Below are 21827 nucleotides of genomic sequence, written 5' to 3'. Positions count from 1 at the left end.
TGGAGATTCGTGGGATGCACATCCAGGGCACGAAGCTCCCGTTCCACCACATCCCAAAGATGCTCTATTGGGCTGAGATCTGGTGACTGTGGGGGCCATTATAGTACAGTGAACTCATCGTCATGTTCAAGAAACCAATTTGAAATGATTCAAGCGTTGTGACATGGTGCATTATCCTGCTGGAAGTAGCCATCGGAGGATGGGTATATGGTGGTCATAAAGGGATGGGCATGGTCAGAAACAATGCTCAGGTAGGCTGTGGCATTTAAACGAAACCAAATTGGCACTAAGGGGCCTAAAGTGTGCCAAGAAAACACCCCCACAACATTACACCCCCACCATCAGTCTGCACAGTGGTAACAAGGCATGATGGATCCATGTTCTCCTTCGGTTTACACCAAATTCTGACTCTACCCTCTGGATGTCTCAACGGAAATCGAGACTCATCAGACCAGGCAACATTTTTCCAGTCTTCAACGGTCCAATTTTGGTGAGCTCTTGCAATTTCAAAATCTTGCAATCTCCCAGTAACTGAGCAGATTGTGAAATACTCAGACCGGCCCGTCTGGCACCAACAACCATGCCACGCTCAAAATTGCTTTAATCACATTTTTTCCCATTCTGACATTCAGTTTGGAGTTCAGGAGATTGTCTTGACCAGGACCTCAACCCCAAATGCATTGAAGCAACTGCCATGTGATTGGTTGATTAGATAATTGCATTAATGAGAAATTGAACAGGTGTTCCTAAGAATCCTTTAGGTGAGTGTAGATTATTCAGCATACTGTAGCTATGTGACACACCAGTTTAAATCAAACTAGTTTAGATTGCTTGTAGTAATGTGTTAATCTATCAACAAATTCTACTGGAATATGAGATAGTCATGCAAATATCTGCATTATCAATGGTAGCTGATTCATCCAGCAGATGTGCCATGCATTCAGAAATTCCACATCATCACCAGATGTAACGGATTTGTGAATTCATTATCTTCACAATAAATAATCCTATAGGATAGGTCTTATCGCCCACACCTGTCACTTCCCGAATCCTCAATCTGATCGTGCTTCACGCTGGAGCCCCATCCACAGGCACTCCCCCAATAAAAGCACATGTCCAGTATAGCTCTTTCTGATGAATGCATTTATATCCTAATGCAACTATATGCAGGACAAAATTTTGGCTTGGCTAAAAATGGATCTCATTCATACGTTATACTGATTTCTTAGATGAGTGGTAAAATGCCTTTAACAAATAGAACACAAGGTCCAGATGGTTAAAAATAAGTTTACAAATTTGTGTTAAGTGTAGCAGTGTGCACACAAGCATACAACACTATGAAAGAAGGAGCCATGTTTGTCTGCTGTTAACCATGGTCTAGCCAAAGAAAAAGTCAGATTCAGACAAACATGATCAAATGCAGGTGTTACTGGTGTAACAGTAATGTCTTATTGAATATATTTGTCATTCTATTGTGGTCTACTGCACAATGCATTTTTCTTTTCTTTTTTTCTGAAACATTTCTGGAACCCTATTTTGTTTTATTTTATAATTTTTTCCCAGTCTCCGGTTTTATTTGTTTTGGCAATATTTTATCTTAAACAATCATTCCAATAAAGTGTTTTGAAATTGAACTGAGAGGGTGGGGTATGGCTAACAACTCTCAGGCGAAACCAAGAGGAGTGGCAAATATAAACTGTTGAGAAACGCCACAGAACAAATTTACTTCATGACAACACATCAAGATACTTCGGCATTATAAGTAAGATCGAATCTGTGTCAAACTGCTGAACTAATAAAACTACCAAACCACAAAAGTGCATGAATCTACTAAACTGTCAGAACAACTGCCGTGCTATAAATAGTTTTAATATAGGCAACATGTCTTTGACAATTATGTAGAGACCAATGTTCATTATTGTAGTTACAGCGTAGGTCGTAGGCTATTCAAATCTTTAGGGTTTCTTCCGTAAATTGCATTTTGGTTTGCTGTTTGCCATTTCGAATCGTAAGACACAAAAGTTATATCACAGCCTTTAACTTAGTCAATGGTCTCACGTGAAATCTAAAGTGGAAGCTGAGCGTAAGACGCGTATAACGGAACTCCTCATGTCCAAACCGACGACATTCCTAATAAAACGCATAAAACTTAACATTTCTTAGTTTTTAGATGGACTTACCTTAGCTGTACCCTTGTCTATGCTCAAAGAGACCGTGAGAAGAAAAACAGTGACGCGTGGAAGCCGCATCTTCACAGCTATGAATAATGTCCAAACGGACGCGCTGCTGACGGATTCTTCTCCGTTCCAAGCAATTATTAATTGCCTCTCTTTCCCCCGAGCTTGAACTATACGTTTGTCTGCATCTTTGCTCTAGACGTTATGTGACTATTCTGGAAAGTAATGTCTTGTAGAAGAGCCACCACACCCCCTGTCAGGACAACAACCACCCATCAACACGCACCGAGACAACCCTGTTTAGAGCGTTTCAGCATTGTTAGGGGAAGTTTAAGTCTTGGAGATAAGTAATTCTCTTAAAACAGCTTTGGCACGGTGGATTTTAGGTTAGACAACCAACTTTCCCAAAGCGCGAGACGCATCGGGGTTGCGCGCTTGAGACTGGAGCGTGCGCTATGTGAGGTAAACTTCTGCCGTTACTTCACTTTCAATAATGGACAGTAGTTGGCTTAAGATTAAAAATATGAAGTTTAAATGTGTACTTTTTAACTTAACACTTTTAAATAATAACAAAACAGACTGTCTGACACATGGTAGCTGTGTTTTGGAACATGTTAGCTATAAGAAACGACTAGCAACTATAGAGTGATAGCCTTGAGCTAGTATGATCGTTGCTGGTCCATAAATGTCTTTAAGCTAATGACATGTTTGACCTGATAGAGATCAGTTAGCATGTTCCAAAACACCGCCTTATGCATATTAACAAGGAACATGAGATCTACAAAGATACCAGGACATAAAATTTAAATATGAACTAATGATCTACTGTTTTAAATATGAACAAGGATCTGCTGCTGTTCAGATAGGCTTAGAACAGTGAGAATTAACTTGTAACTTTCAGATCATAAATCTGCAACTTTCAGATCAGATTCCGGAATTTGGCAGAAGGAGAGATTTCATCTGTTTTCTGGCTCACATGGAGGGTGAGAACCATCTACAGCACTGGAACACATTCAGGTAAAATCTGTTTTTTCTTGGTGTTGTAGAATTATGTGTTTCCCTTGTATTTTAAGTCACTCTTTTTTCATATTGCAGATGTTTTCTGTTGTGCTTTGCAGTCATTATACTTACAACTGAGGTCAATGCAGTAAGTGTGCTTTTAATTTTACTATATTAAGTGGACAAAATTAAGTACAGATTGTGTTATCAGATTTGTGTATCATTTATGGTCCTACACGCTCAACGAAACCATAAGATTAGTGAGAGTGTCCTTGTTTGTATTACAAGTTCCTCGTGTGCAATTCACAAATGTTTGCCATTTACAGATCTTTTCAGTGTGCATGTTCCTTTCATTCAAAGCTTGTTTGATTTTAAAGCCACATTTAATTTTGCCGATGGTTGTTGGTGGTAATATAATCAACTGGTTTCTAGAATCTCAATGTTAATGTCAAAAAAATAATTTCTAAGAAGGTTGTTAAAATAATATAGTGACAGATCTTTTCTTCTGTGTTGTGAGGCATATCCGAGTATATAATGGATTGTTGAAAAATAAAACCTGTAGGATAGGAATTAGTTTTATGCATCTGTTATTAATTGGATTTTCGAGATGTGGGTGTTGCACTCAAAAATGGAGAAAGATGAATGCAAGCTTTAAAGGAATAGTTCACCCAATTTTTTTTTTTTTATTGACTCACCCTCAGGCCATCCAAGATGTAGATACGTTTGTTTCTTCTTCAGATTTGGAGAAATGTAGCATAACATCACTTGCTCACCAGTGGATCCTCTGCAGTGAATGGGTGCCGTCATAATGAGAGTACAAAAAGCTAATAAAAACATGACAATAATCCACACCACTCCAGTCCATCAATTAACATATTGTAAAGTAAAAAGCTGTGTGTTTGGAAAAAATAAATAAATAAATCATTAAGACTTTTTTAACATCAATCTGTTGCACTGGCCTAGAATATGAGTCCTGTTCTATGATATTGCTTTTCCCTGTGAAAAAAAATAATAATAATAATCTTGTCTGAATCAGGAATGAAATGTGCACAGATCAAGCACCATTAACTAGAAAAACAGTTTAAGACAAATATCTCGGTGGATTTTGATATGAGAGGACAACAGGGAATTTACTTTTTCACTTGAGGAAACATTATGGATTACGGACTCGTATTTTGGCCTGAAGTCACAGTTTAAAAGATAAAATGCTTCAACTAAGGATTTGTACCTTACAAACACAGCTCCTCACTACATAAGATGTTAATCGATGGACTGAACTCGTGTGGATTACTTTTGGTTTATTGTGATGTTTTATCAGCTGTTTGGACTCTCATTTGGACGGTATAGATTATAGGTTGTTCAATAGGTTATCATAATCAATGTTAATTATGTTTTGTACAGACTTATTGCTGTCTCTGGACAATATAGTAGTAGCTTTACCACTGGACAGCAGTCTCCACATGAGTTATGATAAGTGTGTGAACTCTTCTTACAGTCTTAAGGATGATTTCAACATGAAACATCTTTCTTTTCCTGATCCACATGCTCATATGTGTTTCTGGCAACTATATGGTGTTATTTTTTAGTCAAAAGTTATGAGCGTGTAAGACATGCTCACGAGCACATTGTTATTTCACACACACACAAAAATGAACCTTCAGCGGGCATGATAAAAGTACTCACGCACAAATTCAACAACCGAGAGGTGTACATGTAGCTGCGAGCGAGCGCCTGGCATACTCTCATAGGTTAACTCTGCTTGTGCAGTGGATTTCTGCTCACGCGCAACGGGCTTCTGCTCGCTCAGCTGATTTCTGCTCCCTCGAGTCTACATGACTTTTCACAATTTGGGGGCGGAAACCAAGGAGGGTACTGACCCTCTCATGATTGGACACTTTCACACAGGGACATCCTTGTACCTTGATTGACAGCACTCATTACAGGAAGCACGGAGTTGGGCTAAGTTACCACCGAAGAAGAGTGGGAATGAATTAGAAAGAGTTTTTTAATATATATAAAATGTCTCTGCATGCATAAAATGCTGTACAGATCATAGTTACATCAGTTACCATTTATGAATATATTAGCGAACGAAGAAGCCTACGTTTTGTTAAGTAAGTTAACATTAACGCAAGCAAACCAGCACTCCGTGAGCAGAAGCCCATTGCGCTCGCAGCTACATGTACACCTCTCGGTTGTTGAATTTGTGCGCGATTACTTTTATCATGCCAGCTGAAGGTTAATTTTTGCACGTGTGAAATAACAATGTGCTCGTGAGCATGTCTTACACGCTTATAACTTTTGACTAAAAAATAACGCCATATAATTCAGTCACTCCCAGACTCACAGTATTAGTTTGCTCTCAAGTTTCAGTCAGGTCCATTCCAAGGTTGTCTGCTGATTCAAATGTTTATTTTGAACAGTAATAGCATCTGAAATGGCAGTTTGCACTAAAAGAGATTGTGATGCAGTCAGTGAAAGGTTTTCTTTCAGAAAAAGCTGTTTTCATAAATTTTACATGGTTTCAACAACACAGCAAAGTGATACCATAGATGAAATGTCAAAAATTGTGTAAAGCCATATGAATAGAGAATGTAGTTACAAAGTTTTGGAAGAAAGTATAAAAGAACATAAAAGTAACAATTATTTTTAAAGATTCTTTTGGTAATTTAATTAGTCAACATTTATATTTTAAGTGTTTATATGGTATTAAGTTGGTTATAATTGATCGCTTTTTTTTCACTACCCAGAGGCCCTTTTGGTCTTTAGGTCAGCCATTCTAAAAAAATACAGCACGTTTTTCTGCCGGGAACTCTCTGTACAAGGTAGAAATATTTTACAACTAATTTAAACTAATTTCAGTGAAAAGAAGATGCCTCCTTGTCTAAAGCCTTATCAGATTGTCTGCCTCCCTGATCAAAAACTTGTGACAGCAGAAGGCTGAGGTTGTGCATTATACTGGTACAAGGAGTGTAATGATTTCAGGTTTCATGCAGGCCAAGCTATTTTTAGTCAGGCAATGATCCGGCCTGCAGGGTATGGTCATTGTAGGTGACCTCACTTGGGCAGCAAATAATATATGGTGCATGATGAAGAAAATTCAATTTCCTAAACCCAGTTTTGCACATTTTGGAAGTTTTCCAAATATTTGGATTCAGTCTAAATCTAACATGATCACAGCCATAAACAAATTGAGTCTCTGACTTTTTTTTTTTTTTTTAATTGAGAGCTGGATATTATGATTTCCATGTGTAATGGAGGGCAGCTGGTGTGAGTTTTGTGCGGGTAAAACAGATGTATCTGCATTTATCTCAGTAATTATGCTGTTAGCCTGCCATACACACATGATTAATGATTTAATTAAAGCTCTGACATAATTTATCAATGCTCAGATCTGTCATTTGAAAAGCATTTTGAGCTATTTTACAGCATTAGATACCCTTAAGTATGTTTTATAGTTATACCATATTGTCTGTCATGGATATTAAGCACTTTATTTGACCCCTTTCTTACGGAAACATTTTAAGAATAGCATTTTGGGAAGGGATGGGAAAGTTTGATTGTCAGGAAGTTCAAAATATGGTCATTTGAATCATCTTTTGTTTGTTGATTGTGTGGAAAGATTTTATGATATTATGTTCATCCCTTGAGGTCAATTACTCTTGTTGTTTGACCTATGTTTGAATAGAAAAATAAGGAAAGAGAAATATTAACAGCACAAATAAAATGAATATAAAGTGCCGCAAGGATATACTAGTTAATTTAGCAGGAGAGCTTTTAAAAAATAATTGCAGTAAAAAAAAAAAAAAAATATTTATGCACTGCATGTAATTCTGCAGTGTCTTCTGTTGGAAATTCCTTCGCCCATATAAGGGAAGAGGAAATGGATGTGTTCACAGCATGGTTTCTGAGGTTGTGCACATGAAGTAAAAGTGTGCACTCTATTCTGGTTTGAATGGGTGGACCAGCACTGCGTAAAAGATGTCTGTTGGTCATAATGACAGGAAAAATGCTTCCAAAATGATCTGCTTGGTCAAAAAAGCAAAACAATCGGGGTAAAATCTGTTGTGTTCGATTAGAGGGATCGAGGCAGGATGTAAAATTGTTCAGAGGGGAAGACCTATGCTGAGAAGCTCTCAGTCTGAGTGACACTGCAAGTAGCACAGTCTGTGAAATTTTTGGGATGTGTTGGTTTTGTAGCAGATGTACATTCTTTAGATCTACATAGTGTATGCATCTGAGTGAGTATGAAGTTGGCCCACGCTGAAAGGGTAGTTCCCAAAAAGAGCTGTAGTGGCTCCACCCATGTCCCGTGTCAAAAAGCAACCCTCTTGACCTTATACTGGTATGAAGTTTTTGTCTTGTGTGAACTTTTCCCAAAGCTGGGAAAGAGCAGCACGCACAAAACAGTAAAACACACTGTACATCTATATTAAATATCACAACTGAATAAAAAAATAAAAAAAAACAGACATTTAATCTTCATTTTTTTTTGCAAATCATGAGGCTTTTAGGTGTTAAATTGCTAAACACCATGTTGGAAAACATTATATATATATAATGTTAATAAATAAAAGGCCTCTTAAGTATACTTAGAGTACACTTTCAGGTAGTTTTCACACATTCACTGCAAGTACACTTAAATACAAAACAATAAACATCAAATTAAGTTTACTTTAATAAATTGTTGTAATAAACATGCTTTTGTCCTGCTTTAAAGAAGTACACTTATTTTGATGTGTTTAATAACATACTACAACACATGTAAAGTACTTGATTCTAATTTTAAGTCTAGTGTTATTCAATATCACATCAAAGATATGTTGAAATTACAACAATGCCATCATTAGAAATACATGACATACAAGTGTGAATAGAAATGGCATTAAACTATATTTTAGTTTACCATAAATAGTTGTCAGTGCATTAGGAAGTACACTTTAACTTCTCAAAGACAATAGAAGTAATTTTGAAATTAGATATAAAAATGTACTTAAGTCCTACTCTACATAGGTAGTCAAAAACGTCTTACATAGGCAGTTAAAATAATAATAATAATAATAATAATAATAATAATAAAAACAAGTTTTCAGTTCAACTAACTGCATTTAATATGAATTTAAACTATAATACATTTTGATTTCATTTCAATTCTTCTTCACAAGGAAAAGTATGGAAACGTTTCTGCTCTTGACATGTTGTCTTTCATGGATCACAAATGGTTAGTTAAAATAACCAAAGTTAAGACATACAGCAAAGGTCAATTCTGAAATGTCCACAGGAATTTACTCTGCAATCTACATCACTTTCAAAAGTGCAGCTCTCTTAAGAATGTTAGGATTAGTTTTATTACCACTTCATAATTTCCGGCTTATTATCATCCCCGTTTATCAGAATTATGAATGTCTGGTGATCTCTGGTTGCAACATTTTGGCATTGCCTGGAAACAAGTGTGTTGAGGCACTACTGTTCTGAAGTGACTGGTGTGCTTTTACAACATTCATTCCCTCATTGAGCCTAAATATTTACATTCCCCAACATCCTCTTTGCTTGTAACTTTTCTGTGCATGTGTGCCCATCCAGAATGCATAAACATCCTTGTTTTAGTGCAATGCCGTGTGCATGTCACATGTCTGAGCAGAGAATATGGACCTTTGACAAACGAAATGTTCCTGCCTCAGTGACTCAGTGTTTCTACAGCACTTGCCTGTGGTAAAGTCTAGTTTCAAGTAGAGATGTTCCGATACCCTTTTTCTCTTCCCGATACCGATTCCGATACCTGGGCTCAGGGTATCGGCCGATACCGAGTACTGATCCGATACCTGGGTGTATATCTGTATATACAGCTGTATATATTACTAGCCCTGTGTAAATTGCTAGAATTTTTTTATGGTGTGCTTCAGACAGATCCCTCAATAAAACATGAACAAATACATGGTGAACTACTGTATTTATTACAGTATTTTTATTATCTAACATGAATTTGACAGTATTATTTATTTTCTTATGCAAAAAAGAACTTCAAATGCAGCCAAAAATCTAACACCGCAAACTAAAAAAGGTATTTAAGTTTTACAATATAACTGTATAAAAAAACTGCAACAAATAAGTCTAGGAATATAAAAAAAGATCTATTAATCAGATAATCTCTAACAAGTAAAAAACAAGTAAAAAACAAGCAACCATCTAGGCATAATTATTATTATTATAGAGATGTATTATTATTACTGTAGGCTACAACAGTAGCTTTATATATTGTCAATTTACTCATGTAAACCAAACATTTATTTTAATGGGCTGTCATGAAGATCTTTGAGTGTCTGTGTTTATGATATGACAGTATTCTCAAATGAAACGGTAAATTCTCATGAAGTGACGGTTTATGCGTTCGTGTCCTCATGACACACAGCAGAGACTACAAAACAGCGAGCTCTCGCGCATCTGTGCCAGTCACCCACAGAGATGTAGATTTTGCGGGAGTAATATTTAAATAGTATTTGCAGTTTAATATTCACAGACACTAGTATATATTCGGCTACTGTCTGGAGCCCTGCGTTTTGACTTACACGGAAGCAACTGAACGCAGTTGCCGGTACTGAATATACTCGAGAGTCTGTAACTACCGGTACTACAGAGACATACTGCTAACCACTGATCTATAATATAGTAGCGGCTTCACTGTCTTTTGGCAGTTTAGAATGTGATGAGTGATCCAGTCATATATAGATCAGGGCTGCTAACGCGTTTTCATTTCTTCTTCGCTGCTCTAAACAGGGGTTGCTTGTGGCAACACAGCACAACTTCCTGTGTTTTCAATGCATTTTGAGCAGCGAAGAAGAACCGTGCAGCGGTTAGGCAAAGCTTGCGGTCATAACTAGGTCTTTTTTAAGAAAATGGTATCGGATCGGTATATGGGTTCATGTACTCGCCGATGCCGATGCCAGAATTTGTTGTGGTATCGGAGATATTTCCGATACTAGTATCGGAATCGGAACAACTCTAGTTTCAAGTAAACACTATGGTACTTTGAAATGTAATAAAGTAGAGCTACTGAGAATAATGCAAAAAAAGCACTAAAGGCCATGTGTTACAGTGATTTTTCCACAAGTAAGGGGTTTTGGTAGACTTTGTAAGATGCAGAGGGTCTAAAAACGTGTTGGCTTATTTGTTTCATGTAATGGAACCAAATATACTCGTAACAGTTGTAGTAAAGTAGCCCAATTTTAAATTGTTTGAGGATGTTATACAACATAGCAATTTGGCACATTAGTTTAGCCCTATTACACAAGCAAGAATATTGGTAAACTGAATATAATATTCATATTCACTCAGGTGGCACACATTTTATATTTAATGTTTAGCATTTACTAAATTTATTTTAGTATTCAGTTCACAATTTCTGCACTGATGTGTGTCTGTTAAGAGAACAGCAATTCTAAACAAATTACCAGTCAACATGAGGAGAGGAGAAGGACATGCGTGAGGAGGACAATCGCTAGGAATTAAAGTTCTGAAGAACCAAAGTAAAAATCACAAAGAGCTACTGTAAGACTGAACAACGAGGACATCAAAAGAAAGACATTAAGCAGAGAAATGCATGGGTCATGTTCCAGTGCAGCCCACATCTTCTTTCACACATTCTACAGTGAAGAAAAAATCTGGCATCCATAATCAGAGGGAGGAAAATGATAAACTGGCCCGATAAACTGTGGTTATATGTGCGATAAGACATAAGTGTCTTAACTGTAAGACCCCTTTTCTTGGCTAATTTGGAGCAGTAATGAGGGGATTTTTCAGTGCAAGTGGACACAATGGGTCAGGAAGTGCAGTCGACAACAGTTGCTTTCTTTCCAAGAAACTTCATTGTTTTTTGGAATACCTGTGTTGAACCCACATGATGATCTCAGATAAACCATGCAGTAGGTTCACCTTAGAGCTATAAGTTAATGTTTTTGAAAAAAGAATGTCTTATGATCACCAAAGTTGCATTTATTTATTCCAAAATATCCAAAATTCGATATGAGTTTTTGCATGAGAAGGTTTTTTTTTTTTTTTTTTTTTTTTTTTTTGATTGTATAATTTCTAAATTTAAAGCAAAAACAGAACTTTTGATTTGTGAAATTATGCTACATAATCCATCCGTGTTTTGGACTGGTGTGTAGAACGTCTCTTCTTCTGCTCTTTCCTGTGGTGACAGTTAGCGTTGCATTACTGCAGGCGCTCCTTTCTGGATTGATTGCCTATGACTGACTGTATTTGTCATCTGATTGCATTATCCGATCTGTACTGTGACGGTTCAGGACGAAAACATGTACTGTTACACCCCTAATATATTTACATATAAGTGTGTGTCTGTGTGTGTGTGTGTGTGTGTGTGTGTGTGCGTGTGTGTGTGTGAGCAATATCACAGGACTGGAAGTGCGATATGCTATATTGCAAGGCTACAAGTGTGATTTTGCATTTATACAACAGTTCAATGTGTGTAAATAAAAAAAGAGTTCTCTTTTGTGCAGAACTACTTTCTTGCACCATGGACTCAATTCAGTAAAAAAAGAAGAAAGAAAAAAAGTGGCCCTGTGATATATATCATTAAAGTTATGTGAAATATGACCAAATGCGACTTTGCCCTCAGCCTATTTTTTGATCTGGAACAAATAATAGATTAATGAGACCAAAGACTGGCTGTTAGATTTACCCAAAAGATCTGGCCGAGGCAAAGCTGCACTAGGCAGGTTCATGAGTGCTGAACGGCTGGCGACTCCCTGGCTTCAACAAAAACATTGAAGCTAATTTTCAAATAGATTGTATCTTTATAAACAAACTGCATATTTGAAGTGTAAAATACTCTTAAAACTACATAACTAACATCATTTTATAAAAATAACTTGGATTTGAGCATCCGCCATGACACTCACTGTGACAATGACAGTTCTGCTGTAAAAGGCTCTCAGCCAATCAGATTCAAGGACCAGAAAGAACTTTTGCAATTGATTAATTGATTAATAATTAATCACAATAAATCTCACACTTCATGAAATGAAGCATAGACCATTTATCTCGTTTTAAATGTTTTTTTTTTTTTTTTTCATTATTTGCTATGTCCAGTAAAGTAAACCAAAAGACTGAAGAGTGATTCTCAAAAATGTATTTTCTGCTGGCTTTTTTCAAGATAAATTTAGATGTCTTTCCAAAAAAGGACACTTAGAAACTCCAAGAGGACACCAAAGAACCATATGTTATAAGGAGCACATATAACCACATACACACATACAGTGTAGCGGCAAATAACTTTTTTACATTTTAGAGAAGTCAAGTTGCGATACTGAACATGACCACATGGAGATGCCAAAAACTCCTAAACCAATCAGCTGTTGCCTGCATATATCAACTACAGTACATGGATGCATTCAGAATAACTAAACACTATTGTGAATGTTTGTGGAATCATGTACAGAAATGTCTGTGCCTGTGCATAAATACAATGTGTGATCAGTGCGTCAAGAGCACTCATACTCAGATTATTATAATTGACTCAGGCATGCTTACTGTATGACTCCTTTATGCCAACGTCATCTTTACCTTGATTGCAGTCTTCATCCATCAAAACTTTACTAGCGAGACACTGGTTATCTAGTCAAGAAAACATAGTTTGCGTCTCATCTGGCCAAACAGCGGTGGAATGTGCTGACATACTGTACAGTCTGTACTTCACGCGACACTGAGTCACATTTAAGAACATGCCTCTAAAATGCAGTGGTTTTCCAAACTGCTCATCTCGCTCATCTTACACATCGATTCAACTCATCATCTCATTAGTGGAGACTTTATGACATGAAGTGGGTCAGAAAAGGTAAAGAGCTGTGAGAAATGTCATATCTGCATCACGTTCAGCAGCAGCAGCTCTTAAAGCAGCCACAATAACCAGTTTCTGTGATGTGTGTTAATCAACGGACAAAATAAAAAAAGGGGAAATCAATTATATTTGTAGATTAAAGTAATCTTTATTTTATGTACGACTTAGTGTTTGAAAACTTTAATCAATTTAAATTTCTAGTGTTTAGTGTTTGAAAATTTTAATCAATTTAAATGTAATCAATTTAAAATCTCTAAATTTCCTACTTGCTGAAGGGCACAGGTAAATATTATATTTATTTTAATGGGTTATTGTGAAGATTGTTTTAAGTTGACTTAAATTAGAAGTATTTTTTTTTCCAAAGTGTAATACTTATAATATATATATATATATATATATATATATATATATATATATATATATATATATATATATGTATGTATGTATGTATGTATGTATGTATGTATGTATGTATATATATATATATATATATATATATATATATATATATATATATATATATATATATATATATATATATATATATAAAACCCGTGATGGTAAAGCTAAGTTTATTTTATTAAGTATACTTTATGTAGCAATATACAGCTATCAGTGTTCTAGTACTATACTTGTGAATGTACTGTTTCAGTACTCCTTGGGACTAAATTGGACCACTTTCTATTACATCAACTTATAGGTATACTGATAATTTAATTATTAAATACTTTGTATACTTTAAAGTATAATCTCAGCAAACTACTAGTTTAGTAGTTTTATACTTCAAGTATACTTATAAGTTTTCTTTACGTGAACTTTACATCATACTTTAAGTATAATACTATGTCCCTATTTGTATATATTTTGTTGTATGAATATCTGAACATACAAAACATCCAAAGAAAGAACAGGGTATTTGCTTGTAAACATGCATCATGCATTCTTTTTTTAAACACTTTAAAGTGGGTCAGTTTCATAAAAAAAAAAAAAAAAAAAAAAAAAAATTAACAAAAAGCTGAAAAACAACAACAACAACTATGAATTGGATTCAGAATGATAATCAAATTATTGTATTGTAATTATTACCTCTTCATCGGTCTACATTTTATTCCATAACGTTACAGTTTTGATCCTGTTTCATGTCAGGTGATTATGTTACATGTGTTAGTATCTGTTTTTTTTTTTTTTTTCTTCTTCACTAGTGTTTTTTTGGAAATTCTGTGCAGGAGATGTATATTAGCGCCCTCTACCATATAATACAGATTTTAGGAGTATAGCTCAAATATATTTAGACTTTTTGTAAGTATAAGTCAAGTATATTTAAATGTCATTTTAAGTATATTTCTGAGGAGTACATGCAAAGTAAACTAAAAGCATACTTTCCTATTTTTAGTTTAAAATTGAAATTAAATTAAAGTTATGCATTTAGCAGACATTTTTATCCAAAGTGACTTACAGTGCATTCAGGCAATCAATTTTTACAATATCATGTGTTCCCGGGGAATCGAACCCAGAACTTTGCACTTGATAGTGCAATGCTCTACCAATTGAGCTACAGGAACACTGTCTACCTATGTACTTCTATATATGTATTTTAAAAGAAGTATACTAATAGCACACTTGAATAAACATATTTTTCGTAAGGGACATGATCATTCAGAAGTATAACTGCATGCTTGTTTAGATTCACACAATTTTCATTTATAGGTGAGCTATCCTTTTAAATGGTTTATTTGAGCTGCTCATAGACACAGACAGCCCTTTTTAAGGTAAAATATTTAAACTAATTCTGATTTCAGCCGTGTCAAAAACACAGTAATGCATAAAACGTAGACTCAACACAGTTAAACAACCAGAACATTTCATGTTTGTCACAGAGCCCTCATCTTCAGTGTCCTGTATAATAGACCTGAGGACGTCTACTCATTCTTTGCACCCAAGGAGTTTAGACAAAGGCATGTGGAGACTTCACAATGCTAAATACTCCGGATGTCCAGTGCTGTTCTCTCTTATTTCCTTTTATAGCCTGGTTGCTGCTCTGTCTTCATTTATGATTTCTGAATCTTTTTTTTCTCTCTCTCTCTTTCTCTCTACATTGCACGTGCAAAGCTGGTCATGCTGCTTGTCTTTGGAGAGGCATGTAGCATTAATGTCCCCTTTAATGTCCCCATACGAATCTGCCTTCTACACCATGGAACCACAGAATTTGAAGCATCAAGTTTTTTTTCTGATTTGTGTATCTAAACCATTTTTTAACTGCTGTGATACATATTACAATCAAAACGTTTGGCAAAACATGCAAGAAGCAATGTAATATCTGGGTAGAAAGTGTTACTGTTTTACTATTTTTTTTTTTTTTTTTTTTTGCAAAAAAAACTGAAATTAAGGTTTGTGATGCTTAAGATATTGTTGGTCATTCGGGGTTTGTTAAAAAATTTAAGTAATAGATTATATTAATTATTAAAAGATACTACTACTACTACTACTACTACTAACAATATATGATGCACTATGGGTGATGATCTGCTGGGTTCATGAATATTAATTACGTTGTCTGTGTTCGGTCGAACTGATTTGCTGAAATCAAAACAGGGATGGTAATAGATCAGCACCAGCCAATGAAATTGCCATTTGCACATTAGCTCAGCCCACTACCGAAGAAACAGACATATCTTCTTTCTGCTTGTTCTAAAAATCTGAATAATTCTAAATGAACTCCATTATTTTGACAGGAAAATACAACAAAGAAAATAGTTAACATGTAGAGTGTCAATTCATTGTTGTAAGGCTTCCGCTGTCTTTTCTCGTTGCGTCCACTGAGATGAATTGAAAAATAACAGATCCCTTAGTGGAGAGCTAAACTCTGAAGCACTCAGTCAGTGTTCAGCGAGTTAAAATATATCTGAGCTAATCTTATAATAGCCTTGACAGCAAAATCTAAGAAATTATAAGCCAATGGCTAACTATAGACATCATTTAGTTGCGCAATGTAGAGGGTTGGTTTAGCCTTAATGAGGAATTGGTCTGAGGCGTGCAGTGGAGCAAATAAACAGTTTACTACGGAGCAACAGGACGTGTAGATGAGGGCCGGTTGGTTGCCTGATTTGTGAGTGGCTGTAGTAGACACTTGCTTGAGATCAAATGAGGTGAGCAGAGTTTTGAAGTCAGCAGCCTGGGGTTTATCTAGGTGGATGTTGAAGTCACCAAGCAGTACCAGAGAAGTACCAACTAAAGGAAAGTTTGATAGCAGCACATCCAACTCCTCCAGGAAGTTTCCCAATTGACCTGGCGGACGATAAATGACCATAAAGTGGATTTTAACAGGGTGGATTACAGTAATTGCATGTGATTCAAATGAACCGTTACCTGTAGGTGATGATCAAATTTCCATTCTTTTGATCAAAGGAGACCAGTACCTCCACCCCTCCCAGTCATACGAGGAGTGCAAGAACAAGTGGAGAGGGTTGCGTCTTCAGGTTTGATCCGAGTCTCTGTTAGTGCCATGAGGTTGAGACCGGAATGAGTAGCAATAGAAGAAATGAAATCTGCTTTGTTAACAGCAGACTGGCAGTTCCAGAGACCAACTGGGATAGAGAGCGTAGTAGTAGAGGTCAGAGGGACAGCCCGTAGATTTGTAGGATAGGCCTTCCTGCAACATACATTGCGTGCTCTCCGAGTGTTTGTAGTGATTGTAGAGATCTGAAAGCACATAGTGAGTACAAGTGACCTAAATAAGTATTTGAAAACAAGCTATACAAAAAGTAAAGAAAGGAAAGAAAAGCAGTACTCAAGTGCCTTGTTGGTGTCCTTGCTCAGTGGAGTCTGCTCCGGCCACGCCTCACTATTTAGCAGACCGAAACTGGGCAGTCCCGCGATAGGCAAACGCAAAAACCAAGCGTCACTTCAGCACGTATTTACCAGGGTAAGAAACACAGTAAATAAAACAAAGTTTCCTAGCAACGACACAGTAGTCAAATGAGAAAATGAGGCAAAACATAATGGGCAACCAATGAAGGGCTTTTAAGCGGAGTAGCGTGATCCCTTTTTTTTTTCTTTTTTAAAAGAAATCTAGAGGCAGCATGTTGGACCAGTTGAAGACGGGCAATTTGAGGTTAAGAAATGCCACACTATAATGAGTTACAGTAATCAAGATGTGGCGTAAAAAGCATGCATCGCTATCTCCAGAGTCTTATCAGTAAGGAAATGTTAAATTTTTGCAATGCGAATAAGGATTAAGGAGTAAGTGAAATGTTTTCATATTTTCTGAAGGGCCAAAAACAATTATTTTTTTCAGTTTTGTCCTCATTTAAGGATAAAAAAATTTAACCAGGATTTAACCTCATCTAGACAGGATAAAAGAGCGGACATGGCCAGTGTATAATTATTCCTAAAAGGTAAAAAGATTTGAGCATCATTGGCATAAAAGTGAAAAGACACTTAGGGCCCTATCTTGCACCCAGCGCAATTGACTTTGTACACCGACGCATGTGTCATTCCTATTTTGCACCCGCGCAAAGCGCGCTTTTCCCTCCACAGAGGCACGTCGCTAAACTAGTGAATGAACTTGCGCTCCCTGGGCGGTTCAGCGCAAAAAAGGAGGCGTGTTCCGGCGCAAACAATCCCTGGTGCTATTTTGCTGTTCCATTAAACAATTGCGCCACTGACCAGAAAAAAACTAGTCTAAAGTCAGTGGCGCGTTGCGCGTTGTTCATTATGCTATTTTAAGGGCGCATGCTTGACCATAATATATAGCGTGCACAACGCGCATACACTTTGCTCATGTAATCTACACAGATGCAACAGTTATTTTTGCAAATCATAAATTGTTACACTAAAAAAATATTAACACATGAGATGACGGAAATCATTGTGGTGTGCCACGAAGATGTGAACAAAATAGGCATAAATCTAGCTTACAAATTATTCAGGCTAATTATTCTCCCATCCCCATACAACACAACTTCTCTGTCTTTCACTGCTCTTACAAGAACATCAGTCTCCTCGGCTGTGAACCGCTCCTGGCGTGCGCCTGGTAAATACGCCATAATAATAGCAATCCATAATGGAACTTGCGCACCTGCTTTTAAAGGGAATGTTGGATGACGCTCTGATTGGTTTATTTCACGTTACGCCCAAACCACACCTATGAATAATGAAGCTGCTTCAGACCAACCCACTTTAGATTTGCGCCGGGCGCAAGAGCCATTTATCCCGCCGGGAAAATAGCAACAGCGCCGAGACCCGCCCACAAACTTACTTGCGCTTTGCGCTTTGACACTTGCGTTTCAGATCGTTAAAATAGGGCCCTTAATCTATTTTCTAAAAATAGATCCCAGAGGTAGCATATATGATGAAAATAGGGAGGGTAAAAAATAGAGCCTTGCGGAACGCCACAGGGGAGAGTGGAAGATAAGAATTATCCTAGCCTAACCACATATTTCCTGTCGGAAAAAAATGACTGGAACCACTTTAGAACTGTGCCAGAGAGACCCAACCAATATTTCAGTCTTTTGATTAATACAGAGTGCTTAATAGTGAAAGTGGCGTGACATACAGCCAAGTATGATGACCCATACTCAGATTTCATGCTCTGCACTTAACCCATCCAAAGTGCACACATACAGCAATGAACACACCCAGAGAAGTGGGCAGCCATTTGTGCTGTAGTGCCTGGGGATAAATTCAGGGTTCAGTGCCTTGCTCAAGGGCACCTACGTCATGATACTGCTGGCCCAAGACTCAAACCCACAACCCTAGGGTTAGAAGTCAAACTCTCTAACCACTAGGCCACGACTTCCCTATAGTGACGAAAGCAGCTGATAATTCTAACAGAACGAGGACCACAGAGTCACCCGTATCAGTGGCTAAAAATATGTTGTTTAACACTCTCAAAAGAGCAGATTCAGTTCTGTGACATATGACATTATTTACAGCAAGGAAAGATTGAAGTTGGAAAAACACAATATTTTCCAAAACCTTGGAGATAAATGGTAAAACAGAGATAGGGTGATATTTTTTTGACAGATCGAGTGAAGGCTTCTTGAGGAGAGGTGTGACAGTATCAGCCGAATCAACAATTTGCTTTAAAAACATAGGGTGGATAACATCATATGAAGAAAATGATGGTTTCAATTTGGTCGGTGAGTGACTGAAGGGAGTCAGGTTCAAAGACGTCCCAAGATGCAGACAACTGCGGGGGGAGAGGCAGCTCAATGATGGAAATATGAGTTACCAATCCAAATTTAACTACTTTTTTCCTTAAAAAAATATCTGGGATATTAACAACTCAATTGATTACAGAAATCAAGACTTTATGTCTTGACTGATTATATTGTATTAAATTTGAAAAATAGGTTGCCTTAGCAGCTTTGGCGGCTCTCTGATAAGCCAATAAACTTTAGTGAGATGTGTAGATTGTCCTTTTTCCACTTACGCTTGGCCTTTCTACAATATTGTAGGGTCTCAGCAAGTTTTAGGGGAACAGTCTGATTCAATGCATCAAGCCAGGCATTATGTAACAGACTCAGATGTTCGTCCGCATCCTTGTCCGCTAACGGGGAGTCCAGGAATAGATGAGAACAGGACTTAATAAACCACTGACTAAAATTTCACTGAACTGAGGAGAATAAACCTGGGACATAGATGACGCTTTAGTAGATACTTGAAGAAGACTGGGAAGAGACATGGAAAATAAAATAGTCCTGTGGTCAGAGAGCATATAATCAGAAACTGTAATATCAGAAATATCAACCCCCTATGAAAAAACATGGTCCGGAGTATGACCGTGGATATGAGTGGGATGTTTAAACCACTATATCAGGTTCAGTCTGACCCGCATTTCCTCCTGTGTATCATCCGTGGGTTGCTTACAGGCCAGCGGCGAATACACTCTGGAATGTCCGTTGTAACACTCCCATACCGTTTGTTAAAGACACACTCTCCATATCCGACTTGTAAAAGTAAAACAAATGACAATCTAATATTTAAGAGAGACTGGCGATCATAAACCACAAGGGCACCACAGTTTGGGAGCCATACTTGCAGACAGAGGAGCAACTGATGGCATGCTGACACAGGCTCCATATTGTTTCCAAATACAATGACAAACTAGCTTATAGAACCTTTATTTTTTTAAAAAAAAGTAAGACAAGGCTTGGCATACACTGTGGAATCAAAAAAAGAAATCCCCCGTAGCAAACTACATTATATTGGCTGTCTTTTACATTTTGCTTGAAAACCAAGTCCTTCTTCTGCTATAGTTTCCTCTTCTTTTTTGCCATGTGCATCTTACTCACTTCGAAAGCACCTCTCTGTACAATTATAAAATCTGTTGTCTGACTGAACTGAATAGTTTTTATTTCTATAAAAAAAGCAAAACCGCATTGCAACGGCAAATTAACAATTCTACCACAATCTGTAAGTTTTCAGAGTTTCTAAAGCTTGGCAGCTTTCCTAATTAGTTTCTTCCTGTGATATCCCATGTCCACTCTCCCCTTCCTCCCCTCGTGTCTCACTCCCCGAACCATCAGTCTATCTATCTCTATCGCTCCATTTTCACTTATTCTCCAGAGTGATTCTAATTGTCACTCGGCGTGACAACCGGAATAACCAAATCCAAATTCAGTGTCCATTTCTTTGCTTATCTCCTCATAGTTTTCCTGTTTCTTATGCATTTTTCTGCTGAGGAATAAAAGTATATCACACATCTGGAAATCATTTTTCAAATTTTTTATTTGCATTATTATTTGTAAAATAGGGACTTTATGGAGAGTGTGTATACATAAGTTTAACCATTTATATTTCATTAATTAAGGGAAATTAATAAGTGTCTCAGTCCTCAAAGGACTATTTGGCCAACCAGCTTATTCCTGCTTGAAAAGCAAAACGTTATTGATAGTGTAAAAAACATCAACTTTGAAACACATGCTCATTGATGGACTAGCATTACTCAACATTACTTACTACCTACTTACTTTTACTAAGGTAAAATAGTAAAAAAAAAAAAAAAAAACATAATAATACTTAATTTAAATAGAACCAGAAGCCAAACCGGAAAATGTCTAAAAATGCCCCATCCCACTTATGAAGATCTTTACACTGTAATATATGTTGCATTTTGACATTGCCAACCTTTAAATTAAGTTGACAGTAAGTAATAAACAGTATTGAGCATTGAGTAGTTGAGTATTGTGCATTTTTCCTTACCACTATTTCTTAATAATTGTTTAATGATTTTAATGGAACCGAAATCAGTTCCGGAACCGTTAGGTGGAACCGGAACCGGAATCGGAACCGGAAAATTTCTAACGATTCCCAACCCTAATAATGAGTTGTATTTGTTAGGGTTATTAAAGCCTAATTCTTAACCCCACCCCAGACCTCACTAATTTTCAAACCCTGGTTATGACCATAGATATATGTTTTCTTTGATCAGTTACCTGAAGAGATATACTTTGTTAAAATTAATTAGCAAAAAACTTGTATATGTTATAATATGTTAATAACACTTATTGCTGTTAATATCATTCAAGATTTTACTTTTGGTTTTGTCACTCAAAAAAGCTTACTATAAGAAATAGGAGTTGAACCTCCTGTGAGCCAACACCTCCAACATCTATCTCCATAAGTCTTTTTGAAATATAAACATTTGCAACTGTAAATATAGTTTGAGGTTTACATATAGTTTCATAAAAGCCTTTTGTCAGAAGTCTGACTTGACTCAGCTCCATTCAGAGTCCAGAAATGTAAATAAGTGAGAAGGCAGAATGGCAATGGAGAGCCACTGCCTGTGTCCAAAT

At 36.7% G+C, this 21827-nt stretch overlaps 2 protein-coding genes across 3 annotated transcripts in view; one reads left to right on the top strand and one right to left on the bottom strand.

The window, feature by feature from the left end:
- The window catches only part of LOC113053639 (collagen alpha-1(IV) chain-like), a 48263-nt gene extending 45876 nt beyond the window's left edge, over positions 1-2387 (bottom strand). Inside the window, exon 1 of the mRNA XM_026218814.1 lies at positions 2181-2387. Within this exon, the coding sequence (XP_026074599.1) occupies positions 2181-2249 (69 nt within the window). The 5' untranslated portion in view covers positions 2250-2387. The remainder of the gene's footprint in view (positions 1-2180) is intronic.
- Positions 2388-2428: 41 nt separating this feature from the next.
- Positions 2429-21827, top strand: part of LOC113053638 (collagen alpha-2(IV) chain-like) — an 83442-nt gene continuing 64043 nt past the window's right edge. Inside the window, exons 1-3 of one of the 2 annotated variants that reach the window (XM_026218812.1) lie at positions 2429-2639; positions 3079-3194; positions 3273-3324. In XM_026218812.1, coding sequence (XP_026074597.1) covers positions 3154-3194; positions 3273-3324 — 93 coding nt within the window. In that variant the 5' untranslated portion in view covers positions 2429-2639; positions 3079-3153. The remainder of the gene's footprint in view (positions 2640-3078; positions 3195-3272; positions 3325-21827) is intronic. The other variant, XM_026218811.1, reaches the window with a different exon arrangement.

Source organism: Carassius auratus, chromosome 34 (assembly GCF_003368295.1).
Source record: "Carassius auratus strain Wakin chromosome 34, ASM336829v1, whole genome shotgun sequence".
Classification (NCBI taxonomy): Eukaryota; Metazoa; Chordata; class Actinopteri; order Cypriniformes; family Cyprinidae; genus Carassius; species Carassius auratus.
This window is presented reverse-complemented; position numbering and strand designations above follow the sequence as displayed.